Genomic DNA, 27,789 nt, shown 5'->3' on the forward strand with positions numbered 1-27,789 from the left:
CACACACTAGAAATTACTATTATGTTATTCTTAAATTTTATTATTTTTTATATAACCTTCTGGTATTTCCATTCATTTTAAAAAACATAAATGCTGTTTTTCCAGTTAAATATAAACATTATGAAGTCAGTGACACATATCCCTATATCTCCATTTCCTAACATATAATGCCATTAATATAACAAAAATTATTTTTTACTTATTGATATAATAGCAATCATTTATTACTGATAAACAAAACACATAATTTCTGCATGTAATAGATATAATTCACTTGTTAAAATGAAGTGGGAGGGCATATTTTCAGTTGATTCCTTGAAACCTCTATCAATCCTCCTAATAGAAAGAAATTTTAGCATTTTCAGTAAAACCCCTTTTTTCTTTAACAAGGGTCCCTCTCTTCCCATTGTTGGACCCATTAATACTAAGTAAAGGAAAGACTGAATTAAGGAAAAGATCAAGTTTATTAATGATTTTTTGTCAATAACTTACAAGTGTGAAATATTCTGTTGGAAATTTGTAAATAAGAATCTTGATGTAGTCTTTTTCCTAAAGTAATTTGTAACTAGAAAATAATACAAGAAATTAGATAGTAAAGTATGAAACCGAACACAATGAAGTGATAAAATATATATTAAAATATCTTGTATCAATTCTATAATGGTATCTCTGTATTTCTTTATGGTTCTATGGCACATGTACAAGGGAGACTATTAACTTAGCCTTATTTATTGCAAAAAAATAAATCACTATATCATGTATAAAAAATAGTCAATCATGAATTCTAGCTTTCAGTGTGATCCAATTTTACTCAATATTCTATCTGTGAGAAATGATAATCTGCTCCTACAATTTTCCTATTCCTTTTCCTTTTCTAATTCCACAAGCATAAAACTGCTATTTTCACATGTGCTTGGTTTTTCAACCTTCAACTTCCTAAAATCTACATTATACATTTTGCTGTAATCTTACATTCACATATAGGAATTACGAACATGCAATAAAAGTTTCATTCCATTCCCTTGACATGAACAAATATCATACTATTTAAAATACCTTGTCTATTCTTTCTGAGTACTTGGAATCTGGAACTTTCCCACTAATGCTATAAAACATCTAACTGATATTTTATATATATACATATTTAGATTATACTTTTACATTCAGAATTTTTTTTAAAAATTGCACTTCCTATATTTCTCAAATAATATTCTTGGTTTTGAAAAATGAAAATATTTCATTCAAAACTATGTACCTCCTTTCCCTCTTCTTTACTATTTGTTCTAAGGCAAGGGAGAGAGAAGGAAAAGTATATCAGGAAACATAGGTGCCAAAAGTATTCTATCAATAAAATTTCATTTAAATGCTTATTTCCTTTAAGTTTACACAGTCTGTCCCAACAAATCAAATTCTTATAAACTAGAATATTGTCTTTGTTTTCATAAAGTTTTTCATTGCTTCAATTATATTTTAAGTATTATAATTATTTACTATAGTAGAGGAATTACACCTTCAAACAAAGTCAGATATATTTTGGTTTTGTAAGAAAGAGTGCTCCAAAAGATTAGTGCATTTTTAGGTCTTAATAACACCAGAAGTATAAATGTTCTATACTTTCAAAATACTTGAAAGTCAAATTCTTTATATTTTATACTTAGTTGGGGAATCTTGAATAATTAATTCATAATTTTAATTTGAACAAGATGGTGTACTCTATCATTATGCATTATATGTGTAATACTTTTAGGATGATACTGTCTGACTAATGGACTGATGGAGGAGGCCTTCCAATTTCATTTGATCTAAGTCACCTAGACTTTTCCTTGTAAGGCCACATAAAAATTGTCATGCATGTATTAAAATCTCGTTCTTTGTATGCCCTTAATCCTAAAACTATAAAATCAATCCTTTCAATTGCTGACAAACTTCATTATGCTTTTTTTTTTTTTTTTTTAGTTTTTGCAAGGCAATAGGGTTAAGTGGCTTGCCCAAGGCCACACAGATAGGTAATTATTAAGTGTCTGAGTTCGGATTTGAACTCAGGTACTCCTGACTCCAGGGCCTGTGCTCTATCCACTGCGCCATCTAGCTACCCCCAAAGCTTCATTATGTTTAGCACAAGGTTGTTATGTTGAATTTTGGAAACATTAAATTAAATTATTAGTCTTTAAAATGCCATTTTTTTCTGTTTGTAGTTTTCTGAAGTTAATAATATTGAAAACTACACGAAGACTTTTGGGAGATCCAACATGATTAAATATCAAGAGTTAATGAGTTCTCCATATATAAATATTCATTATTATTGCTCTATTATTGAATGAACAGAATTTTCAGCACTGCTACCAAAATATGATGGCAGGTATGTTGTATTTTATCAGTTTAATTTCCCATATAGTAGTAGAAGGTTTTAGTTTTAAATGAGATAATTCACAGTATTATATGCCCACTAATTGTTAAATTATTAGACCCTACCAAAGACTTCTGGACATTTTTGTGCTTCATACTTATGTATAAAAGTAAGGGAACAACTTTTTTACTTGGAACTTTATTTGTAGTCCTTTAGGCCTATATTTTGTGCACAATTTGTTCTTTAAATTTCTAATAGATACTTCAATGAAAATTGTATAATGCTAATATATTTAGATAGCAGTTAGCTGATATTTAGACAGCAGGTTAAGGTTTGCAAAATTGTATAGAAATATTTTATTCTCAAACTATAGTCATTACTCTCCCCAAAATTCAGATAAAAGAAATTGAGTTTGGAGAAGGTGGTTTCCCAAGTGACTTTCCCAAGAGAATAAATGTTAGATTGAACTTGAACCTGATCTTCCTTATTTCAAGTCTAGCACTCATTAAAACATGGTACAATAATTGAAACTTTTAATTTTTATTTATAAAAGCTTTTTTTCAGAAACCATCTGAGATATTTCCTGATAATGACTAACAGAGAATAATGAAATTTTGAAAACCATCTTTCTCATGGGCACTGGAGAAAACCATATTTTTTTCAATGTATGGTTAGACTAGGCCTAAGATGGTTATCCTTAATACAAGCTTCATATATGCTAGTTAGTTCCATTGAAGTTAATTGAAATGACTGACATTGAAGTTAATTGAAATGGCTGACATGATTTGAGGTCTTCTAAAACTTCTTCCATGAGAAGTTTCCTCAGGGACACCGAATAGAAAGGCTTGTCGAGGTTACCAGATTGAACTTCAAGTCTCAGACAGGCAACACAAAATCCCCAAATCAATTAGTTAGGGTTCTTCTCATTTCATTGAAGGATAGTGGTTATCAAAGAACCTAGTCTGGTTATTTATAATACTATACTTCTAGATTTTTCTGATTTTTCCCAACTAATCTTTGGCTCTATGTGGGCTCAGATGGTAATATTTCTACTATGCTTATGCTGATGGCAAACATGGGTTTTTGTGAAACTGATGAATATTTTAAAAGAGAGTCATAACCATGTTAGTTTAAAACTTTTCTTGATGATCCCCATTAAATAAATCATTAATATTGTTGAATATTAACAATAAAATAGTTTGTTTTCCAGAAATCTAATTGTCAAATGGAAAAATACTTAACAGAATGAAAAGACTTCTTTTTTCAAATTTTAGAAATTATCCTTTTTAGTTGCATAACCATGGGAGTTGTTTAATCTGACTCTTGTTTTCTCTTATTAGTAAAAATAAGTAGCAATAATGGAATTATTTATGAATGATGCTTTGATGAAAATGTTTGGTAAATCTCCATAACTATATGATTGTGTTTTTGTTAGCATCTCATTTTTAATAGAGTTCAGATAAAAATGATGAAGGGACAAACCAACTATCTTTTATTATTGTTAATATTTAATATTCTATGGACTATGGAATGGAAGGATAAATATCTGTGCTTTCTGTACGTGATGGATTATATGTCCACTAACTGTAGATTCAATGAAAACATCATCAGGATAACTTCAGTAGGAGCAGGAAGATGGGAATATAAGTGCTATTTTTTCTTTTGCTATTCATTTATTTATTCATTTATTCATTCATTCATTTATTAATTTATTAATTTATTAATTAATTTATTTATTTAGTCATTCATCCATCTATCTATCTGTCTGTTCATTTATTTATTTTTATTCATTCATTCATTTGTTTATTTACTTATTCTTTCATCTATCTGTTTATTTATTCATTCACTTATCTATCTATTCATTCATTCATTCATTCATTCATTTGTTTGTTTGGAGCTCCTGACTCCAGCTTTATTCACTGGCCACCTAGCTGCCATGCTAGTTATTTTAAAAAATTTTTTTAAATTTTATTTTGAATTTTTTTACAATTGTTCCCCTAATCTTGCTTCCCTCCCCCCACTCCCAACAGAAGGCAGTCTGTTAGGCTTTACATTGTTTTCATGGTATACATTGATCTAAGTTGAGTGTGATGAGAGAGAAATCATATCCCTAAGGAAGAAAAATAAAGTATTGTGCCTGTTTGTTTCACTAATGGAATGTGCAAGTCCATCAAAGTTGGTCATCACCCCCATGTTACTGCTAGGGTGCAGTGTTCCTCTGGTTCTGCTCATTTCACTCAGCATCAGTCCATGCAAATCTTTCCTGGCTTCCCTGAATTCCCATCCCTCCTGGCTAATAGAACAATAGTTACATTACATACATAAATGACATTTTGTTAAGCCATTCCCCAATTGAAGGACATTTATGTTAATTTTCAATTCTTTGCCACCACAAGCAGAGCTGCTATGAATATTTTTGTACAAGTGATGTTTTATTTCATATATTACTAAAATATTCTTGTTTAAGAATAAATATAATACCCCTCCCCCCCTAAAAATATAGACCCTTATGAGAAATAAAGTAAAGGAAAGAGAAAAAATGTGTTTCAGTCTGTGTTCTGATACCATCAGTTCTGTCTTGGGTGGATCACATCTTTATGATAAGTCCATCATAAAAGTTACTTCCATATTTTTGCACTGTTCCTATTGCTGATTGTAAATCTTCCCCACTACCATATTGTATATTTTCTCTCTTCTTTCACTCTGTCCCTCTTCTAAAATGTGCTGTAGGATGGCTGAGTTGTACAGTGGACTGATCACTGGCCCTGGGGCCAAGAGGCCCCAAGCCCACATACTACCTCTGAGACTCAGCAACCACTTGGCCCCATGGTACTGGACAGGCCACTGAATCCCAGCCCCTTGTGAGAAGTAAAAAAGAAAATGTGTTATACCTGATTGTTCACTCCTATTATTTACCGTTTCCTCTATAACCCACAATCCCCCCTCCCCCTTTTCCTCTTCTCTCCTTTTTACTATAGAGATCTATACCCTATTGAGTGTGTATGCTGTTTCCTCTCTGAGCCATTTCTGATGAGAGTGAAGTTTCCCTCATTCTATCGCCTTCCCCCTCCCATATCATTGCAAAAGCTCATTGTAAAAAGAAGAAAAAAATCTTTTATAAGAAATATCTTAGCCTATTCCACCTCTCCTTTCTCTTACTCCCAGTGCATTTCCTTTATAGCGATTAACTCCATTTTTACAATATATTATATCTTCAGATTGAGCTCTCTCCCGTGCTTCACCTATAAAAGCTCCTTCTACCTGCTCTATTAAATGAGAAGTTTCATATTAGTGTCATCAGTATCATTTTTTCTATGCAGGAATACATGTAGTTCATCACCACATCCCTTCTACTCCATTCTCTACACTTCAAATAGGGTAGTTGATTCTTGGAGTCTTTAGATGCAGGAGCTTGTACTTCCTCATGTTCAGATTGAGGAGGATTCTTGGGATCATAGACAATGTATTTCTCAATGGTGTTCCTCTTTTTTCTCTGTTTACTCATTTCTACAGCCTGTGCCTGGTTTTGTGGTGATTCCTGAGCTTTTGAGTATTATTGGGACACCCACTTTGAGGGTTTTTTGGGTACATTCCACTGGGACCTTTATTCCTCCAAGGGCATATGTTCTCTTGCCTGTGCTTTGATATGTAGATGACCACAGGCATTCCTCTCTGCTCTGGAGCTGTGAGGAGGTGTCCTACTATCTTAGTATGGAAGGCCAAAACTGCAACTTGGATTTGAGTGTGGGCAAGCAGCAGAGTCCTGCCCCAGGGAGAGCAGAGAGCTTTCTGCCATCTCCCCTGACCCCCTTACGCTCTGTGGGCTTTGCTCTAGAGGTGATTTTCTTGATCCACACTGCAGGTTTTGCCACCAGTGCTCCTCACTCCACACTCAATCTGGTGTAGTCAACTTCTCTCATGGCCCCTTCAAGCTATTGCTGGTGATTCCTGGGTTAGACTGGGCTGGGCTGTTTTGAGGCCGTGGCTTTTTTCCAACCTCTGGTCCTGGTGAAACACACCTTTCTCATGGAACTTTTTTTTTCTTTTTAGTTTTTGCTAGGTAATGGGGTTAAGTGGCTTGCCCAAGGTCACACAGCTAGGTAATTATTAAGTGTCTGAGGCCTGGTTTGAACTCAGGTACTCCTGATTCCAGCACCGGTGCTCTATCCACTGTGCCACCTAGCTGCCCCTCTTGTGGAACTTCTGAGTTATCTTGGACTGGGAAAAGGTATTACTAAGTCTTCCTGTGGGTTCTGACTCTCTAAATTTTGGCTAGAGTCATCATTTGTTGGCTTTTGGAGTTTTGCAGGGAAGGAGTTTCTGGGAAATGCTGCCTTCATGCAGCCATCTTGGTTCCACCCCACTAGTTATTTTTGTTACTTTCATTCTCCTTTTCACCCATGATTTCACTAGGGTAGGATGAAATCTATTATTGAAGTTCTGAAACTTTTCTGCAACTTATAATCTAAACAGTCTGGGTTACTGATGTTAAATGACTTGTCCATGATACAAAAACTGTATGTGTCAGAGGCTTGTGTTCTTCCTCACTTTGATATTTTTATACATGTGTATATGTCACATTTATCTTCTCTCTTTCAGCTTTCTCTTTTTTGTTTCTCTGAATATGCATACATACAAACATACATATGCAATGTATATATACACACACGTATTCATACATATACTCTTTCTCACTTTGATTTTTTATACAGTATGTCACAATTTTTTTCCTCTTTCCTCTCTTTCTCTGAATATAGACAGAACCACATATACAAATATACACTATATATGCATACATATAAATGTACATAGTGTGCATGTTGTATTTAAATTCAGCTTTATAATTACTAAAACAAATGGAACATCAATAATAAACAGAAAGAGTAGGTTGCTCTCTGACAGACTTGCTTTCATTTAAGGACTATACTATCACAAACATAAACTTTATAAAAAGTTTTTTAGCTTAAGTGACTTACCCAGTGTCTCACAGCTAGGCAATTATTAAGTGTCTGAGGTTGGATTCAAACTCAGGTTCTTCTGACTGAGGTTGGTCCTCTATCCACTGCACCACCTTGATGCTCCCATAAACACAAACATTTTTTTAGGTTTTTGCAAGGCAAATGGGGTTAAATGGCTTTCCCAAGGCCACACACTAGGTAATTATTAAGTGTCTGAGGCCAGATTTGAACTCAGGTACTCCTGACTCCAGGGCTAGTCCTCTACACCCCTAAACATAAACTTTTAACAAAATGTTTATATTAATGTAAAGAGCTTAGTCATGTTAATTATGCAGAATAAGAATATAATTCTTAAATGAATTTAAATAAATAATAAGCATCCTGTTGTGTTAGAATAGATGATTAAATAAGAAATTTATTTTATCTATTTTGTGCAAAATATTGAGTAGGAGAAATGATGTGGGTCCAAGAACTGAATGATGAGAACCAACTCATTTCTAATTTAGTCAACTGTGAAAAGTATAAAGATAATTAGTAGACAAAATACTAGTGTACCAGCCTTCAATTATGCTATCTGCAAATCATCAGTGGAATAAAAGTTAATGAGATATTTTATAATATATTGCAAATTTATGATACAGATTAATTTAAAAAAGAGAGTTGATAAATTTAATTTTAATTATTTCATAAAAATTATTGCCACATGTCAGATATCTTATCAAAAGAAAGGGTCATGCACACTTTTACATAGGCAAGTGATATTTATTTGCCCTCTATTGGAGTTTTATTCTATTTGTTTTCAATAGGGTTTTTGGTCATAGTTCATATATGGATTTGGAAATTTAGTAGTTACATTACAATCACCCTAAATCACAACAAATAAATGGAAGAATAGCTGAAAATCAACAAGTATTCAAATTTGATTAAATATGTACCAAGTCTAACAAAAGGATTGCATCTAAAAGTCCATTTCAAGGGTGAATGATTTTGGAATAGGTCTAGCTCCTTTGCTAAAATGTGAGTTTTCAATAACTGAAACTGATATTCATTTTACATCAGATAGGCTCTGTTTCATTGAATCAAGGCTGCCCTAGCAAATGGTTCAGGACTGTTAGAATTTATTCATTGGAGAAAATGGATTGGTTATAGAAGTTTTTGTGATCTGAATTATAATGAAGTGAATGCAAAAATTAGAGAAAAGGTGTATATAAGTGTATGTATAGGAAATATCATCTGATTAGATTGTTGACAACAAAATGTTATCTAATATGTCTATGTGATTTTTCTGGTAGATAAATATAGAAAAACCATGCTGTGTTCATTTTGTTTCTCCAGTTATAAGGCAATATAGAAAAAAATTCTACTAGGCACTATGCAGATTTATAGGTAACAGAATTTAAAAAATGGTATTAATGCTGGGAAGTTCCTTAAACATTAGTAGCCCTCCCTTTTCATGCCTCTTTTTACCAACTATACAAGGAGACAAACTTAAATTAGAAAAATTAAATTTAGAGTAAATAGTGTAAAAAATGAAAAAAAATCAAATCAATTTGAATAAGTGACTGGAAATTTATTGTGCCCCACAGGTTTCATAATCCTGAGCAACATTGAATTAAGTGTTAGATTGATATTTCATTATGAGAAGCAACATTTGGGTGAATATATCTTCAATGTATTATGAACTAGGTTTTTTTGCCTCTTCCTCCTGTACTTGAAAGGAAAGAACTATTTCTAAAATGGTATTCTTTATACTGGAAGTTCTAAAATTTTCTATTAGTGGTAACTTAGCTATTTAAGAAGGAATATTGGCTTTTTCATGCTACCAGAATACATTCATCCAATTGTGGAAAGTTAACAGTGGAAAGGACTGTAGACATTCTTTTGAACAGTCCAGTGAACTTCTCTTTTTGACACAATTCCAGACAGTATTGGTAAATATATTGTTCCAAGACCTTACAGTTCCCTTGTTCTCGTGTCCAAGTTTTGTTCTTGACATATACTCTGACACATATATGACTCTACAAAGGTAGTTTCTCAGAATTCTAGGAAGTTCAATATAAAAAGTTGCAACATGGATATGATTAACACTTGTAAAATCAGTGAAATCATAGGTCAAGGCACTCTTTTCCCTACAAGAAGAAAAAAAATGTTTTAAAATTTCTTATTTTTATGTCAAGCTGATACAAAATTCTTTGAAAGATGTAATTCTAGAAATAACCTTGCTTTATAACCCTCTGATTGTCAATATCAATGTGAGACATAATGCAAAGAATCTTGTCAAATGTATTTGATACCATCATGAAAAATCTGAATTAAAGAGGTATTTCATATAAGGGATGAGACTCCATATACTCCTGGTTGCAGATTATATTGTGATAATTTTACATTGTCCTAGAACACTGCAGACTCTCCTAAATGAGATCCATGATCACTAATAAGTGAGTTCTACTTCTGGTGGAAAAAAGTAAGTGCTTAAATGATTTCTAATGTCCAAATTATGATATGAAATTGGATCAAAATATAGAAAATCTCTCTCTCTCTCTCTCTCTCTCTCTCTCTCTCTCTCTCTCTCTCTCTCTCTCTATCTGTTTCTCTCTCTCTCTCCCTTTCTCCTCATGTAAGTATATAGGTAATCTATCTTTCCATATCAATATCTGGTGACACAATGAATAGAACACTGATCTTAGAGTCAGGAGGATGGGATTTCAAATCAAATACTAGCTCTGTGAACTTGAACAAGTCACTTAACCCTGACTGTTTTGTATCCAGGGCCATTTCCAGTCATTCTGATCTATATCTGGCCACTGGGCCCAGATGACTCTGGAGGAGAAAGTAAGGCTGATAACTTTGCAAAAAAATCCCCTCACTCAAATGCAATTCTTGTGCTTGTTATGGTATCACCTCTCTGATGTTGTGGTCTTCTTTCAAAAACGAAGGACAAACATTATTATTATTATTATTGTTATTATTATTATCTTTATCTCACCTTTATCACTACTCATCATGTATGCAGTAGGCCTTTAGTGGAATATTAAGGACATAGACCTGGTTTGTCCCTGTGATACTTCACATTGTTAACCAATGTCTTGGATGAAGTTAATGTTCACTTAAATTTCAGATAACCCTAGTTAACTAGTTAATAGACTGGAAGAGAGATTTAACATTTTAAAATAGGTTATCCTGCTGGAATATTGAACAGGGATAAAAAATAAAGTCTCTCACTCGAGTACACAGAGAAAGGTCACTGATCATCAGCAACAAACATTTATTAAACAAATTTCATGATCATATTTAGACTTGAACTGAGTTTCATAACTCCCAATGGATTGGCCTATCCAGTATAATATTTTATCTTTAATTAAAATTCAACATAGTTAAAGAAAATACTTTGCTAACCTTATTGAATTAAAATAATTTTTTCTCCATGAATTATAACCTGGGTAGCTAAAAGAACTTGTAGATGTATTTGCATAAGATCAGTGATCTTAAAGATAATGGAAAATGGAATGAAAACTAGCATGATGATGGGCAAATGTCTCAACTTTAAAAAAATGAAGGAAAGAAAGTGGATACATTAGTGATGAATTAAGACCAACAGATGTAATTTATACCTTAAGAGAAGGAAAACCTTCTTAAATCTTAGAACTACTGCCAAATGGAATGAATTTGTCATTCCCTATCAAAGGGAATGCTCAAATAGAGGCTACAGGGGCATCTGTCAGGGAAGATTGTAACTTGATTCTTAAATGTCATTTTAATATTCTTATATAATACATCAAGTATGAGTATCTGTCTAAACATGATATTTTATCTGTCATCAGTTTTGAGAAGATATCCCAAACAGAAATGGTGGCAAATCTATTCCATTTTCCAGCTTTTTGTTTTCATCTTTATGATTTTACTAATATTTTTGGAAATGATCTGGTTTAGTCAGACCTCATACTACACTTTCTATTGGTTTATTTTTCCTTCTACTTTTTAAAATTTCTATTTGGTGAGGTAATATTGATAATTTACTCATCACTCTCTTTCATAAATTTAAAAATATTAGTTTGTATTCAAGGCAGTGTGATACAGTGGAAAGATCACTGTATTGGGAGTCAGTGGACTTGGATTGAAATTACTAATTATATTGCCATGACTAAGTTACTTGACCACTTTGGATCTCTGATTACTTATCTGTAAATGAAGAGTTTAAAATTACAGGATATATAAGATTATCCCCAAATGAAGTTCTATATCATACTTTGAATTGGTGATTCTTTTCATTTCTATGTCTCTTCATTGCACTAGCAAATCAAATGATTATAAATTAAGGGGGGTTTGAGGTTTTTTTGAACTTTTTCTTATGGTGTCTTCTTTTTTTAGTTAGACTTCTTTCAAAAAAGAGTCCAAATTTTCTTGAAATTGCACTTAAAATAGAGCACTGGCCCTGGAGTCAGGAGGACCTAGTTCAAATCTGTCCTCAGATACTTAATAATTATATTGCTGTGTACCTTGGGCAAGCCACTTAACTCCGTTGCCTTACAAAAACAAACAACCCCCTCCCCCCCAATACACCTAAAACAATAAACTTGGATTTTGGATGGATAAGTACAAAATAAATAACAGAGTTCATAAATAATAAGTAATTTCCATGATGGGAAAGATCATATGTACAGCATATCTGCTTCATTTATGTAACAGAGAGGCTTGAATTTAAAGAAAACTTTGCCCTAAGGAGAAGAAAGAACATAGAATCACATTCCAGGTGGGGAATATTGAACTAGTTGTATGAAAATTAAAATAGCTTTCCTTCCTATTTGATTATTGAATATGTTTAATTTAGATGATCCATAAAAATCTCCATTTCCTTATTTTTATCCAGTGAAGTAATGTTCTGATGGTACATGTGATGCTATTATATTTTACTTTTTGTCAAATAAATATGGATATCATAGCCATTAAATTAAATGTGTACTGATGTTAGTCTCTCTTTTAAAGGCCTTAAGCAGTGAAGAATGAATTTAGATTCCATCCACAAGTTAATTGAAGAAACACAAATTTTTAAGCTCCAACAATCTTCATTGAGATCACCTTGTGAGCCAGAAACACCTGCCTTACCACTCTACGAGCCCTGTAATTCTTTTTTATCAACCCAAGGTTTGCCTTCACGTGGTGCACAGAATTACTATGCTCATTCTTACAGCATCAATGACTGGGATATCTGTGAAGAGCTTCGAGTTCGAGAACTTGAAGAAGTCAAGGCCAGAGCTGCCCAGATGGAAAAGACCATGCGCTGGTGGTCTGACTGCACTGCCAACTGGAGAGAGAAATGGAGCAAAGTTCGATTAGAAAGGAATAAAGCCCGGGAGGAAGGACGGCAACTCAGAATAAAATTAGAGATGGCAATGAAGGAATTGAGCACCCTCAAAAAGAAACAAAGTTCACTAAATGAAAAGAAGACACTGGATGCTGAAGTCATCTGGAAAGAGCAACCTGGACTTGTAGAATGCCCCTTCCCACAGGAGACACAACTTCAAGTGACTTTTGAGGATTTTGTTCCTCCTGGAATCAATTTGGAAAAGACACAGGTTTCTCTAAAAGAAGATATAAACAAGAAGGTAAGGGGCAATTGTAATAGGATAATATCATCTTCTAAAGGTCATTTTTTCAATTATTTTCTTTTTAAAATATGTTTAATCAATTTAATTTTAATTTAATTTAATTTTATTGATATTTGATTTTTCCAAATACATGTTATGAAAGTTTCATTCATATGCATATGTATATTGTTAATATTTAAGTAACAAAATTTCCTTCCACCCTCCATTCCCACCCCACTCCCCTCAGCTTCTAACAGTCAGTTTAGCATTGTACATACACTTTTGTGTTAAACATTTTTACAGATTATTCATTTCCATTATGAGGAATTAGCATTAAGGGAAAGAAATACATGAGATATTTTTTAAAAAGTGAATGTAGTGTTCAATAGATTTGAAGTTTTTTGTTGTTGTTGCTGTTTTGTTTTGCTTTCTCTGGATGGGGATAGCATTGTCCAAAGCTGGACTAATAGGGTTGTCCTAGCTCTGTGAATTGCTGACAGTAGCTGTGTCCATCAGGGATATTCATCTCACAATGTTGTTAATGTATACATTGTTCTCTTGATTCTGCTCACTTCCCTCAGCATCAGATCCTGCAATTCATTCCATGCTTCTCTAGAGTCTGACCATTTATGGTTTCTTATAGAACAATAATATTCCATAGTATTCATATGCCATAACTTATTTAACTTTCCCCAATTGATGGACATCCCCTCAATTTCCAATTCTTTGCCACTACAAAAAGAGCTGCTCTGAATATTTTGGAACATGTTGGACTTCTTCCATTTTTCATGATTTCTTTTGGATATAGGCCTAGAACTGGAATTACTGGAATTGGGGAATGTCTTGTAACTTTATAAATTTGGTGCAGTTCTCTATACAATTTAGAAATGCAATCTTTGGGGTGGCTAGGTGGTGCAGTGGATAGAGTACCGGCCCTGGAGTCAGGAGTACCTGAGTTCAAATCTGTCCTCAGAAGGCCTTGGGCAAGCCACTTAACTCCATTGCCTTGCAAAAACTAAAAGAAAAATGTGATCTTTATCAGAACTCCTAGTTGGGGAGATAATTTTTATTTTATTAAAAACTATATATTTTTTCATTGAGCCTAATTAAAATTGCATAATAGAATAACCTATAAAGTTTAAACAAACAAAAAATACAAAATGCCCCTTAGCCTAGTCAGGTCCCCTCCCATTTCTTTACAGTGGCAATATAAACAGCATTCAGAATAAGTCCAAGAATGAGAATATAGAAGTAACTGTATGTTGCTTCATTAAAGTTCTGTATATCATCTTCTCCTATCTCTGTTTAATCCTTTATCTGAAAAGATTCTTCAGCATCTATAAAAATGTACAATACTATTCCTAAACCTTAAGCTATTCCATGGAATTTTAGGGATGTTAAAGGTAATAAATATAACATGGAAGGATGAGCAATTGGTTGTATGTGCATGTGAATCTAATGGAATTAAGATCAGAATTATTTCTGTTTGTATTGAACTTTTTAGTTCTACATTATATCACATCACTCCCTATATATAGTATTATGCATACCATTGAAAATATGTTATAATTTATCACATTCTAGAGTAACAATAGAGTGCAGTTGGGTGGTGCAGTGGATAGAGTGCTAAACTGAGAGTCAGGAATAATTATTTCCGTGAGTTCAAATCCGACTTCAGAGACTTAGTAGTTGTGTCAACTTGGGCAAGTCACTTAGCTATTCGTCTCATTTTCTCAATTGTAAAATCAATTGGAGAAGGAAATGGCAAACTTCTCCAGTATCTTTTCCAAGAAAACCTCAAATGGAGTCAAGAAAGAGTCAGACATAACTGAAATGACTGAACAAAAGGAGAGTAATATTGACAAACTGGAATGTTTTCCAAAGAAGAAGAGTAAAATGATGAGGCTTTTTAGTTCATAATGATGAATTGATACTGGGGATATTTAGCTTAGATAAGAGGTGTATAGGTGAGAGAGTTGAACCTCACTTCTGATTGTGAAGGGTCGAGTGCCTACACCTGATTCTCTCATGAATGTGCTGGGGTATGTGCTCAAGCCTTAACAATCAGAGGTGAGGCTCAACTTCTACCTCACCTGCCACCTTCTCATCCTTTGTCCTTCCTATGGAGCATATAGTGGTTTTAAAGTATTTGACAAGATCCACATAGAAATAAGATTGGACTTAACTTTTATTTCCACCTCTCTATTTTTTTTTTGGTGGGGGTTCAAGAGAATAAAAGTAAGAGTAATGGATAGTTGTTGTGAAGAGACATATTTAAGCTTGAAGGAAAAAAAAGGCTTCCAAATAATTAGCATTGTGCAAAAGTAAAATGATTTTTCTTCCTAGAGAGGTAGACTCCCCTCATTGGAGATCTTAATGCAATCATTAGGGGGCCATTTGTCATGTGTATAGCTTTCTTTTTTTCAAATATAGTTTGGAATAGACTGCCACTTAAAATCTTTTAAATTATGAAATTCTGTATTTCCTTATGACTTTGGGACTTCAGACTTCCCATTGCTCTGGGCAATTCTAAGATGGAAATTCACTTCACTTATGCAAAACAGAAACTCAGTGGTGACATATCAGGGATATCAAATAAGAACCAATCAACTAAACCTAAGGATCCCTGTGGGCACATACTAATAATAATGAGACAACAACAAAACTTTTTTTCATTAACTAATGAATTAAATGAATTACTAATAGATTAAATGAAGAGAGCAAAGAGGTATGCCTAAAGAAAAAAATTACAAGATTCTAATTTACTTAACATTTGTAATTTGTTAATAAGACACATGAGAAACCATGTCATGTGGGAAGACAGTAGAAAAGGAAAGGGGTATAACATCAAACAATTTATAGTATAAAATTATTTAAAAATGAATAAACTTAGGAAATAATAACTCTGAAATTTCTTCAGGGGAGAAGAAATTAGGGGAAATGAATCACCATCAGATGTAAAAGAAATCTCAAGTAGCTGTTTTGATTTAGAGCAGTTTCCTCTGCCAGCTCTGAGAATAAGGAGGACCATGCCTTGTTTGTCTCTGCTTAGTATTTTGCTTAGTGCATCACACATCCCATTTTTTTATTTGACAGCTATTTATACAGAATTTAGAATGTGTATTTCCTCTTATGAAGAAAAGGGGGAATAAAATTAAACACAACTGCCTCTACATGCTACTTTTAAAGGGAGATCTAATGTAGTGATTTATTCTTATCTTGTGTATATGGATATGAGAATTCATACTAACAAATTCCTTTTTCTCAGTTGAAATTAATAACAAGAACACATTTGAATATATATGTATAAATACACATATATTTAACTGGCATGGTCAGTATTTGTTGTCATTAATACACAAGATAAATATTTTTAAATCTAGTACTAAACTGCACATTCCTTGTTTAACCTCCTCAGCTCCCATGACCTTCACTTCTTCTCAGTCATATATAGAGGTGGTTATACTTTCCATCACCTATGAATGTTCTACTTTCATTATCAAGAACTCTGAAATTTCCCTATCTGGTTATATTAAATCCTGTCATTCTATATCTCCTTGTTCTTCATATCTTTAAAACCTTAATTTTCACAGTCACCAGTCTCTTAATTCTTCTGTGTTCTCCTAGGATATCACCCCTCTTCTTTCCTTTAATACAAATATGACTTTATAAATACCCCATCCCAAGTTTTGTAGGGAACTTACTAAGGATGTAATTCATAAGTGTTAAACACATGACCCTACCATGAGGTCAAATCAGTTTAAAATGTAATTGGGAAATATTTATAAAAATTAATGAAAATGACTAAAACAGATAATAATATTTGTTGTCCTCATCATTGTCTTTATTATTATTAGTATGTGTACACATGGATCCTTAGGTATGGTTTAATGACTCTCATTCAATTTTGATACCCCCGGTTTGACACCATTGAGTTGTGAGTTTGCATAAGTGATTTTCCATACTTGGATTTACCCAGAGCATTGGGGAAGTCACAGCACAAACCCCAACAAGACAAAACAAAGAACAACTGAAAAGAAAATAATGTCATTTTCAATATTCTCAACTAGAAAAAATGTGCCTCAATTATTTTTCCTTATTTCAACTGATATAATCATAAAATTAGGCATTAAATAATTAATTAAAGTAGTTCTGCTTTAGTTTTGCATTTATCTTTATATTTTCCTTTCCAGGAAATAGGAATGGCCAATTCAGTAAGAGTCAAACAGGATTTGGATTTACAAGGTCCTGATTTCTTCAGAAAAGGTGTTTCTGACAACTGCGTGGCAAAGCCTACATTGAGACTGGATAATGTAGTACAACCTTTGGAGAAGGAATTAACCCAGATTTCAACTCAGAAGTTTCATTTGGATGAGTCTCAGAAAATTTTGTGGAAGGAAAGAGAGTAAGTGCAAATTTTAGTGTCCTTTGCATAAATAGTAACTTTAATCTGCTGAGGAGAATTAATTTAAATAAATGGTTTACAAGAATGTGCTTTCACCATTATCTTTATAATGTAGTGGAAAGATAGCTGGACTTGGAGTCAAAAAGACATGACTCTGATATTTATTAGATTCATGGGTAAGTCAATTTGCTTCTCTAAGGCTCATAGGAATAATCATACCTATAATATCTCTTTCACAGAGTTTTCATGAAGGAAATTAGAGTATATAAAGCTCTTTAAAGTGACATATAAATGTCAGAAATTATAATTAAAGTCTCCCAGGATTTGCCAAATATAATTAATGAGTATTTTTTGAAAAAAAATGCATGAGTAAATCAGTTTCAATCTTTTTTGCTTGGTTGTTCTCAAGCATCTATCTGCTTTTTTGGAGAGGAGGAGAAATAATATTGGGATAGAGTATATATATATATGTATATACATATATACATATATATATGTTTCAAAAGTATTTCCAGAACTTTTGATAATTCTCATATTATTCCTAAAAATTAAGTTGGTGAGCAAAAGAATGATTAAATGTGTCTATAGGAGAACTCACTGCTCTGGTTTCAAGTAGATACTAAGCACTCATGAAATGTCATTTTTAAATATCGCAACTGTGATTTTAACCACATGAGGAACTCCTTGTGAGAAAGTTTTTATACCAATTCATAGTGGAATCTTCATTGTACATCATAGTATTTGAAGGCATGGTTGACTTTGAGGCCAGCTCTCTATTGACTATGCTAAGTGTCTCACTAAAAATATGCCACATTGAACTAGATAAAAATGACTAATATTTACATAGCACTTTAAAATTTCTGAAGTTCTTGGAATATATGATTCCATTTGACTGATCCTCACAAGAACTTGTTAGATTGGTATTTTTATTATTACCATTTCACAGATAAGACAATTGAAGCTAATAGAATAAAGTAAATTAGCCATCTTTTTATTGTCACTAAGTATCTAGAGCAGGACTTTGTGGATTCCAAGGCAAGCGTTTTACCCATTTTGCTACTTAGTTGTCTCTAGATAGAACAAAATCAAGTTTATGAGAGAGATTTGTCTTCTGTGAGTATTGGAATAATTGATTTGAGACACACTCCAGGGTTAATATTAAAGTAATATTTTCATTTAATATTTATCACTAAATAAACATAAATCATTAACCTGATTTATTAAGAGCAAACCCAGCACCTACACATGCTGGTAAGCTTGGAAAGAATTATCAAAATTTGAAAATTGAAGCTGCTTTATATGTTCTAGAATCCTCTGATATGCCTATCTGTCTACATATGAATTAATTCAAATAGTCCTAGATTTGGAAAATCTTAAAGGAATGAGATACTCAAGACTAGAATCAAATTAAGATACTAGCAAGAAAATAGTTTTTAATTTGCTTCCTATTTCTATGTTCTAGAAAAACATTCCTTCAAAAGCATGTCTAAAATTTTTGCCAGGAATGGAAATCAAGTACTGTGGTCTAAATATTGTAATAATACAGTCATTTTCTTTTCTTTTTTTAAAGGACATTTTTTCTTTCTGAAAGCCTGAGGAACAATTTCTTTAATAGCTCTTTTAGTTTCATAAGATATAAGTTGTAAAAACCATACATTTAGAACTGGAAAGACTCTCAGAGGCCATCTGGTCCATCTCTCCTTCTCCACCTCTTTTATTTTACAGATGGTGACACTGAGGTCCAGGCAAGCTAGTGGACTTTTCTATGGTTACACAATGTCAGAAGCAAATCTTCTGATATTAGAGCCAACATACTTACTACTTTTACTATACTTGGAGTCTTTTAACTAGATGCCTTGAGAGACAATAAGGTGTAGTCTTACCATTTCCTCCATTTAATTTCATTTTCAACCTATTTTTGACCATTATGAGAAGGAATCTCATTGAGACAAAGAAAACAAAATAAATGTGTGAGTGAAGGTGTTCAGTATTCTGACTTTCCGTTGTTTTCTCTTTTTAAAATCTACTTTTACTTCCATTGCTTAAAAATCAATAAAAACAAGAAAAGATTCCTGTTGTAGTGTTCCTGATAAGTAGGATATAGAATCATGCTAATTTATATTTTCAACATCTTTGCACACTTGTGTGAACATTTTTTGTACATGTCTTTTAAAATCACATTTATTCAATGAATCTTCTGTACATCACATCAATCTCTTCAAGCAGTATTTTTCTTCCTCATTGAAATAATTTTCATTTGTTTCTTAATAATTTCTTTCTTGTGAGTTATTATCCTTCTTGGGTCAACCTTCCTTTCAGAATATTCGGCCATTATATTCTAGTTACTCTTTCTTTGAACCTTTTGAAACTTGATCTTTCATGTCAAGGTATGAGATACTGTGATCCTCTCTTCAATCAATCACATTTGTATTCATTCAAAAAATCAACTTATAAACACTTAAGTGGTTGCTATATTCTAGGCATTGTAGATAAAAAAACAAAAAATGAAACAAAACCTGCCATCCATCAGTTATTCTTTTATACAGTGAAATCATATCTTATTAATTGTTATCAAGTCATTTTGGTTGTGTCTAACTCTCTCTGACTCCTTTCTTGGTGAAGATACTGGAGTGGTTTGCTGTTTCCAGTTCATTTTACATATGAGAAAACTGAAGAAAACATGGTTAAAGTGACTTGCCCAGTTCATACAGCTAGTAAAATGACTAAGATAAAATTTGAATTAACTATAGGACTGGAACTCTACCTACTGTGTCACCAGTTGCAGGAGTATATGTAAAATATGTGGAATATAAAAAAATAATTTTTGGGAAGATAAAACAAGCAGTAGATGAGATTGAGAACATTCTCATAAAGAAAGTCACATTTGAACTCAACCTTGTAGGGATCTAGAAATCCAATGAGGCAGAAATGAGGGGACATAAATCTCAAGAATAGAGGATAGCTTAGATCAAATGGAGACGGGTGAAGAAACTTCACTTGGCATGAGGAAAAGCAAAAATTCCCATTTGGCTAGTCCATATAATGGAGAGTAATATTCAATAAGTCTAGGATTATAAACTGGAACCTAATTGGGAAGGACTTAAATGACATATAGAAAGATTAATATATTTTCCTAGAGGTAAGAGAGAGAGCCATTGAAGTATATTAAGTAGGGAGATGATATAGTCAGATTTATGCTTTTACTATCACTTAGTTACTATGTACAGGGTGGTTTACAGTATTGATAATGTTTAGGTGGGAAGTCCAAATAGAATGCTTTTTCATGCTTCATGGAACAGGGGATATGTAATTGAAGGAGGGCAGTGGCCAGGTAAGTAGAGAAAAATGATGTGAGTTGTTAATGAACAAAGGATCAAGATGATTTGGCACCCAATTGGATATGTGGGATGAATGAGAAATCAAAGATGATACAGAGGTTATGAACTGAGTGACTAGGCAAAGAGTGATATCTTTAATAATAATAGGAAAGTTTTTAAAAGAAGTGAATTTTAGGGAGCAATGATTTTTTTTTTTTGTTTTTTGGATTTTGAGATACCTATTTGGTATATATGACTGTCTGTCAAATAGCCAATAGTATAATGTTGTGACTCCAGGTTGGAATTAGAGTTGAAGATATTTGCAAGAGGAAGTTTCTATTTCTCTTCTAAAGAACCTGTTCTACTATGTATTTAATCTTCTCCAAAAGAATTGGCATCTCTCACCAAAAATTAACAACATCTACAGAAAGTAAAATTCCTTCCTCTAGAATAACTTTGATAAATACAATACAGGTAGAATAAATAGGTTGTGATTCAGAATTTATCTTTTCCTTATTCTATTTAGGAAACTGCCCTATGGGTATTGTGACTCAAAGCTCGTGTGCCCATGAATCAACATTGTTACATTCCACATGAGACAATTAGAGTTTTTTTCCTTCCCATCACAAGGGAATGTTTCCCAAGGATATAGTATGTTTTAGGACTATAAATCTTCCTAATCTTTTAAATTCCTCCTCCTCAAGCTTTAGTAAGTGGGTGGCTTGTATTGAGCAATCCTGAATATAATCTTTGTTGCACTCAGCTCATGGAAACATTTCCTTTTTATTTTCCACAGACATCTGTTGACTTGACTAGAATAGTCTAGTCAGGAGAGCCCAGGACTAGGACTCAGGAAACCAATTCTAAATCTGACATGGATTACATTCTTGGAAAATTTACAGAAACTCCTTTTCCCCATCTATGAAATGGGGATTTTTTAAAATACTGATTATAATATATAAGCATTTATAAGCTGCTGCCCAGAATTATTTTCATAGAGATACATTTATGAATTCCTGACCAGCTGCAATAAGACCACCCAGGTAGAGTTAACTGGAAAAGTTATGGGAGATGGGAGGATATAGTTCCTTTCACATCGTTATCTTTTTGCTTCCAATCCTTCTAAGAAGCACAGACAGGGAGGTAGGTATATATACATTCATTTGTTTGATTGATTCAGGGAGTTTACTTGTTTCCAGTATGTTATATTTGAAGCAAATTTTGGGTATAGTGTTTAAAAACAGAATTTTTCTTTTAACTAACTGTAGCCTTTGCCTGTATCTGTTCCAAAATGTTTTATCTCACATAGAATATCTGCCCTTTTATTTAGAGTTAGCCTTTCTTCTTTCCCAACTCTCTCTCCCATAGGAAACAAAATCATTTCAGTTATAACTTCATTACATTAAGACTTAATTTCTTATGTAAATGATCAACTAGTAAGAATTATTTGTTTTAGTCCTAACCCAATGATGAATTTGTTGTATGAACTTGGACAATTTACTTTAACTCTCTGAAAGTTTTCTCAAATAAAAGAGGCAGTTTGGATTAGGTAAACTAGGAGATCCCTTGAAGATTTTAAAGTGAATTGATCCTATGATCATTTTATTGCCTTTTACTTCAGTAAGAGCTGAATTTGGTTTGAATATTTTGTAATTCATTTACCAATAGGCATAGTAGACACTTAATAGTATTTATTGATTGACTATTGATTACCCATTGGGAACTTATTTTAACCTCTCTTTATTCTTATTAATTTTAAATTGGCACTAAGTCTTTAGGGTTTTTTTTTTTAGGTTTTTGCAAGGCAAACAGGGTTAAGTGGCTTGCCCAAGGCCACACAGCTAGGTAATTATTAAGTGTCTGAGACCGGATTTGGACCCAGGTACTCCTGACTCCAAGGCTGGTGCTTTATCCACTACACCACCTAGCTGCTCCTTTTAGGGTTTTTTTTGCTTTCTTAATGACAGCTTAAGATAATAATTCTGGTCTGAAATATGAAGTTTCCAACCTCAACAATATGGTGGATTGATTATTTTGAAAGAAAATTTCATTTTTGAAATGTGAAATATTTCTTTCTGGATATTGATTGTTGAAAGAATTTTCATTTTATGTAAATATTTTGATTAATTATAGTTTTTAAGAAGTTTTATGATCATAAAAGTTGTCAAGCTATTATCTCATGCAAACATAATTTTCTACAGAAATTATATTTGCACAATTATTGTATTCATATATTTTATGCTCATAACATTTGAGGACTCTACAGACTGATTTTAAAACTTCTATTTTAGAAAAGAAAAGTTTCATCATATTGATATACAATATTTTGTTAAATTTTTGCTTAACAAATTAAATAAATATTTTTGGTATATATATAAACACTGTTTTAACTTGTTGGTTAATGCCCTTTTATGGTACTGAAAACAAAATCCTACTTGAAAAAAACCCTACAATATAGATGAAGATTAGAAATTCCTATCTATGTGGAATAAGGTAATTCTGCAAAACTCTGAAATGCAGAATGATTAAATTAGGTCAAAATATTACATATTTCTGTAGTGCCCTCTGCTGTATGACTTTATATATACACTTTTCTTTGCTACATACCTTCAAAGAAGCAATTTGGTAATATTGCTAGTGTTAATAACTGGTTAAGTGCCAATGTAAAACATAAATAAGAACCAAACCAAATCTAAACAAAAATGATTTAAGCAGGACATGATTGTTATATATTTGCTTTTCATGAATTATTTATTTTTTCTCTACAATAGCTCTGATTTAATGTAGTAAAATATTTAGCTATCTTCCTTGAGGATAAATAAAAAGTGAGCAGAAACTAAAATGCTAATGAGGTGATAAACTTTTAAAGGTAAACAAGGACATAAAGGTTTCTGAAGCTATAGCCTATTGAGAAGCTGCATATAGTTGTGAATGAAGGGTTAGATTTTCATTCAGAATGTCTTGTCTCTGATACTACCTGTGTTAAGTATGGGTAAATTCCTTAAGTTCTCAGATTTTTTTTAATGCTTGAAATTAGGATATGAACCAAAAGAAGTCAAACAAAAAAAAAACCTATTACTATTTCAGTTGGAAATAAAACTGGTGCTATATTGTCTTTTGTTGACCTTTATGGAAAAATGGACAGTTTAAGTCATTTGATAATTTATATGTATCATAAAAAGTTATTTCCTATTTGTATGCAGATTAACTGATGCCATCTTAAAGCTCTTTATCCAGATACTTGAAAACAGTTCAGTTATTATATAATTATTTTTTTTTTTGTCCTTCATTCATGAAGAAGACCACAACATCAGAGAGGTGATGCCATGACAAGCACTTGAATTGGATTTGAGTGAGGGAATGCTAAAACTAACCTTATTTTCTCCTCCAGAACCATTTGGATCCAGTGGTCAGATATGAATCAGGAGGACTGGAGATGACCCTGGATACGAGGCAATCAGGGTTAAGTGACTTGCCTAAGGTTAAATAACTAGTAATGGTTAAGGTGAGATTGGAACTCCCATCCTCCTGACTCTATTCATTGCCCACTGAGCTTCCTAGATAGACAGATGATTAGATGAATGATAGATAGATGATTGACAGATAGATAATAGATATAGATGATAGATCAATAGAGATAGATAAAAAATATAGATTGATAGATGATAGATAAATAAATTCTAGATAAATAGGTAGAAATAGCTAGATGGGAAGCGATAGATGATAGTGATAGATGATAGAGGGAGAAAGATAAACGATTGATAGATGATAGATGATAAACAGACAGAGACAGACAGATTGTTAGAGGTTGTATACTTTGGAAAAGCTTATTTTTAAAAATAAAGTTTGTTATGATGAAGGAAAAAAATTAGTCATGTGACTAGCAAAAAAGGTAAGAAGTGTGGAGGGCACTAGAAGAGAAGTGACTTCCATTTTAAAGGGAAAGATCCAAAGAAATTTACCTCAGTCCACCTCCAGAGGAATATATTCTGGACAGAGATGAGACTAGGCTTCCAGATTTCTCATCTCCCCTAATTCTAGGTGGGTGAGGCTATGAAACTTTAGATAAGCATTCAGGAGGAAAAGGTATTTCAACAAAGAATAGAATTGGAAAGGGCTCGTAGAAAAGAGAAGGGTTACCAGAGACTGAGAATGCAAGAAAACCTACAACAATCTAAAAAAGAAAAGTTAAGTTATAAACTAAGATCATGAGCAGTATAAAGACAAACAAAAATTAAAATTAGGCTAAACAAATTGAATGAGTATTATACTTTGACAAAAACTTAAGTATCTATGGAATAATTAACAAGAAAAGCAAAACTTAAAATACAAATGATATCAGAGGAGCATAATACTGGTGATATGGAAAAGGTAGTTACTTTGTGAATACCTTGGTAATCTAAAAGCCCTAGAAAATGAAATTAGGAAGCAGATATACTATATCTAAATTTGAAAACATAAGTAGATAAAAACATCCTAACATACCCCTACCCCCCAAAAAAGCCTCATGAAATATATTGGAGAATTTTAATATTTGAGTTCACATTCATTGTTACTTTTCACAATGGGTGTGTGGAGCAAAGAGCTCAAATTTACTGACAGGCTTGTGATTCAAGGTCTCTGTAAAGATACTTGCCCTGCTGTTCACATATCTGTGAACTCCCATTCATCAAGAGACAGAAGACATTCATTCTACCCAGCACCACCCAGGCATGAGAAACATAAAGAAATTAGAGTAGGAATTCTTAACCTGGGATCTGTGAACTCCTTTCTTTTATTTATTTCTATTAATTCTATTTCAATATTATTAATTTTCTTTTTTAATCTTCAATATTTCATTTTATTCTGAGAAAGGAGAAATAGTGTTACTTTCTGCTCAGGTTGTTCAATATACAAAAAATTGTTAAAAACTGCTGAACTAAGTAGGGGGAGGAGTGAAAGATGAGGGCCATGCATAATAATACAAAAACACAAGTGAAAGATTAAATATTAGTATATATATGCTGCCAGAAAGGGGGATTGGAAACTGACATAGAATCAGTTCTTTCTAGACAGTCCCCCCCCCCACCCTCCAACAAGTACTGAGGCCTAACACCTTCCCACATCAATCAGTGATAAGATGCTGAAGACAGCTTCTAATTAAAACTCAGGAATCTGTCCAGAAATGAAAGGAGTGGAATGGAAAAACAGAAGAATTTATTTTAGTAAGTAAATTTCATTTAGAGGTAACTTGGTGGCACTGGACCTAGAATCAAGAAGAACTGAATTTAAATCTATTCTCAAAGTTACTTTATTGCTATGTCACTTTTCTCTCTCTCTCTTTCTTTCTTTCTTTCTTTCTTTCTTTCTTTCTTTCTTTCTTTCTTTCTTTCTTTTTCAAGGCAAATGGGGTTAAGTGGCTTGCCCAAGGCCACACAGCTAGGTAAATATTAAGTGCCTGAGACCGGATTTGAACCCAGGTACTTCTGACTCCAGAGCTGGTGCTTTATCCACTGCACCACCTAGCTGCCCCTCTACATCACTTTTCTCAACTGTAAAATGGGGATCATAAAAGTTGTTACCCCACAAGGTTGTTGAGAAAGTTGCCTGAGATGTTATCTGCACAGTGCCTAGCTCATAGTCAATGCTTGAAAAAATATTGATTTTCCCCATTCCCTTTTCTTCTCTCCTTTTTCTTCCTTCCCTTCCCTTTCCAATTTGCCATTTCATAGTCTCTTCCTTATCCTGTTCCCCCTTTTCATTCCCTTTCACTTTTTTTCATCATAAACTATGATCCAGTGACATTCACCTTTGTACTACATCTTGCAAAAGACACTCTGAATTCTATATTTTCCCCAGCTGTTTACCAAGTTTGGAATACTCTCCCTCTTCCCTTTTGCATACAAAATTCCTTGTTTCTTATAAGCTTCAGTTATAATCTTACCTTCTTTAAGAATCTTTCCTAGTTCCCCTTAATACTATTGTCATCCCTTTAAGATTAATTCCAGTTTTCCATATATATATATGGTTCATGTACATTTGTTTTCATGTTGCTTCTTCTTTTAGAATTTGTTTCCCCTTTCTTTTTATCTTCAATTTTTGATACAGAGATTGGCATACAGTAAGTGTTTAATAAATTCTTATTTCTGTTGTTTATTGTTTACTGATAAATAAGGTAAATAAAAGCACAGAAATCACACATATCTAAATAGCAATTATGAAAATCAGGAGGAAATGATGGAAAGGAAAATCAAAATATTTAAAATATCTTTAAAATATGCCCAATTTTTAGAATTCAATTTATCAAGAAAAACTTGGGATTTTATACACATATTTCAAAGAAATTAAGGAAGGAAAATAGTTGGAAATATAATCTTACTACATATCAATTATTATATTAATTATATATCAATTACTTTAATAATGCCATATGAATTAAACCATTGGATGTTTTAATTGTTATGACAATAAAAAATAAATGACATTCTTAAGATAAATAATATAAAATAATTCATAGGGAAAATGATTTATAATATCAAATAAAATGAACAAAGAGCAAAGAGGATAACACTTTTTAACCTCTGACTTCAATGTAAAGCAATGATCATGAAAGCTACTGTTATATATATAAAAGCATATTGGTTCAATAGTTTATATTGACAAAAGTCCAAAGCTATCAAAGTTTTGAAAAAGGATTCAATAAACATAGTAATTATAATTATTTGCAGAGTGAACCTATATTTGACAAGAACTGTTAGGGATAAGCAGAAATTTTTTTTGACAAAAGGATATTTAGGGGGCGGCTAGGTGGTGCAGTGGATAGAACACTGGCCCTGAAGTCAGGAGTTCAAATCTGACCTCAGACACTTAATAATTACCTAGCTGTGAGCCCTTGGGCAAGCCACTTAACTCCATTGCCTTGCAAAAAAAAAAAGCTAAAAAAACAATAAGTTTAGAATAACATCTCATATCACATAAAACAGTATGTACTAGATGACTAACTTTTGATATAAATATCAAAAGGAATATAATATCAATAGCAACAAATTGGAATATAATTTTAAAAGATACCATCTACAATTATGACTCAGAATAATTTGCTAAATAAGGAAAGAGAGAGAGCATAAAAGATAAAAAAAGATAATTGGAAGGTTTTTTTCTATTTTGCATGAATCAAAGCAATAAAGATAGGATAAGA

General features: G+C 32.6%; 1 protein-coding gene across 4 annotated transcripts in view; it reads left to right on the forward strand.

Moving 5' to 3' along the window:
- CCDC102B (coiled-coil domain containing 102B) overlaps positions 1-27,789 on the forward strand; it is an 836,813-nt gene that overhangs the window by 84,394 nt on the left and 724,630 nt on the right. For 3 of the 4 annotated variants that reach the window (XM_074208366.1, XM_074208368.1, XM_074208367.1), the window contains 2 exons: positions 12,289-12,908; positions 17,084-17,295. In XM_074208366.1, coding sequence (XP_074064467.1) covers positions 12,306-12,908; positions 17,084-17,295 — 815 coding nt within the window. In that variant the 5' untranslated portion in view covers positions 12,289-12,305. Of the gene's footprint in view, positions 1-9,698; positions 9,770-12,288; positions 12,909-17,083; positions 17,296-27,789 lie in introns of those variants that run through there. The other variant, XM_074208369.1, reaches the window with a different exon arrangement.

This window comes from Macrotis lagotis, chromosome X (assembly GCF_037893015.1).
Source record: "Macrotis lagotis isolate mMagLag1 chromosome X, bilby.v1.9.chrom.fasta, whole genome shotgun sequence".
NCBI classification, from domain to species: domain Eukaryota; kingdom Metazoa; phylum Chordata; class Mammalia; order Peramelemorphia; family Peramelidae; genus Macrotis; species Macrotis lagotis.